The 607-nt window shown below is 64.4% G+C and overlaps 1 protein-coding gene across 2 annotated transcripts in view; it reads right to left on the minus strand.

The window, feature by feature from the left end:
- Window positions 1-37: 37 nt before the first annotated feature.
- Window positions 38-607, minus strand: part of LOC112475776 (fanconi-associated nuclease 1-like) — a 14,102-nt gene continuing 13,532 nt past the window's right edge. The window contains exon 7 of one of the 2 annotated variants that reach the window (XM_025043513.1): window positions 38-575. In XM_025043513.1, the coding sequence (XP_024899281.1) occupies window positions 368-575 (208 nt within the window). In that variant the 3' untranslated portion in view covers window positions 38-367. The remainder of the gene's footprint in view (window positions 576-607) is intronic. The other variant, XM_025043514.1, reaches the window with a different exon arrangement.

The raw sequence follows: 607 nt of genomic DNA on the forward strand, positions 1-607 counted from the left end.
GGTTCACGGGCCTCCTGGAAACATCTAACGGCTCTCCTGAGGATGCGCGAAGCCCACGAACACGTAGCTGTGGGTCCCCCGAGCCCCCGAAGCCATCACAGGGACCCCCCCCCGGGATTCATGGGTCAGGTCAGGAGCCCGGCCTCCACATGTGCTCCATAAAATACCATTTCCCATTACACACCATCCACCAGAACCAAAGCTGAGTCCCGGTTCTCACATTAGTGTAAGGACGCATACGACCCAATTTTGGACGGGATTGTAAATGGTTTCGGGATGGTCTGTGATGGCTGCGGGGAACCACAGCGGTGTGAGGCTCCCCCCCCAAGTTTGGGGGCTCCGCCCAGGGCTGTGTGTGTGCCCCGGCCTACCGGCACCCTCGCGGAAGCTGGGAGCCCACGCACGGGCTGCGCCCCACGGCTCGAGGCCGGCGTGACCGTCCATGCCACGGGCCTCCTGCCCTCACCTCGTACATGTGCAGCCTCTGCAGGATGTCCACGGCCCGCGACGACACCTGCGTGTAGACCCAGCCCACGGTGAAGCGTCGCAGGAACACGGGCAAGCCCTCGTGGAGCCTGGGGACAGCGGGGAGGCATGTCGGGAGCCG

Source organism: Pteropus alecto, unplaced genomic scaffold, assembly GCF_000325575.1.
Source record: "Pteropus alecto unplaced genomic scaffold, ASM32557v1 scaffold102, whole genome shotgun sequence".
Classification (NCBI taxonomy): Eukaryota; Metazoa; Chordata; class Mammalia; order Chiroptera; family Pteropodidae; genus Pteropus; species Pteropus alecto.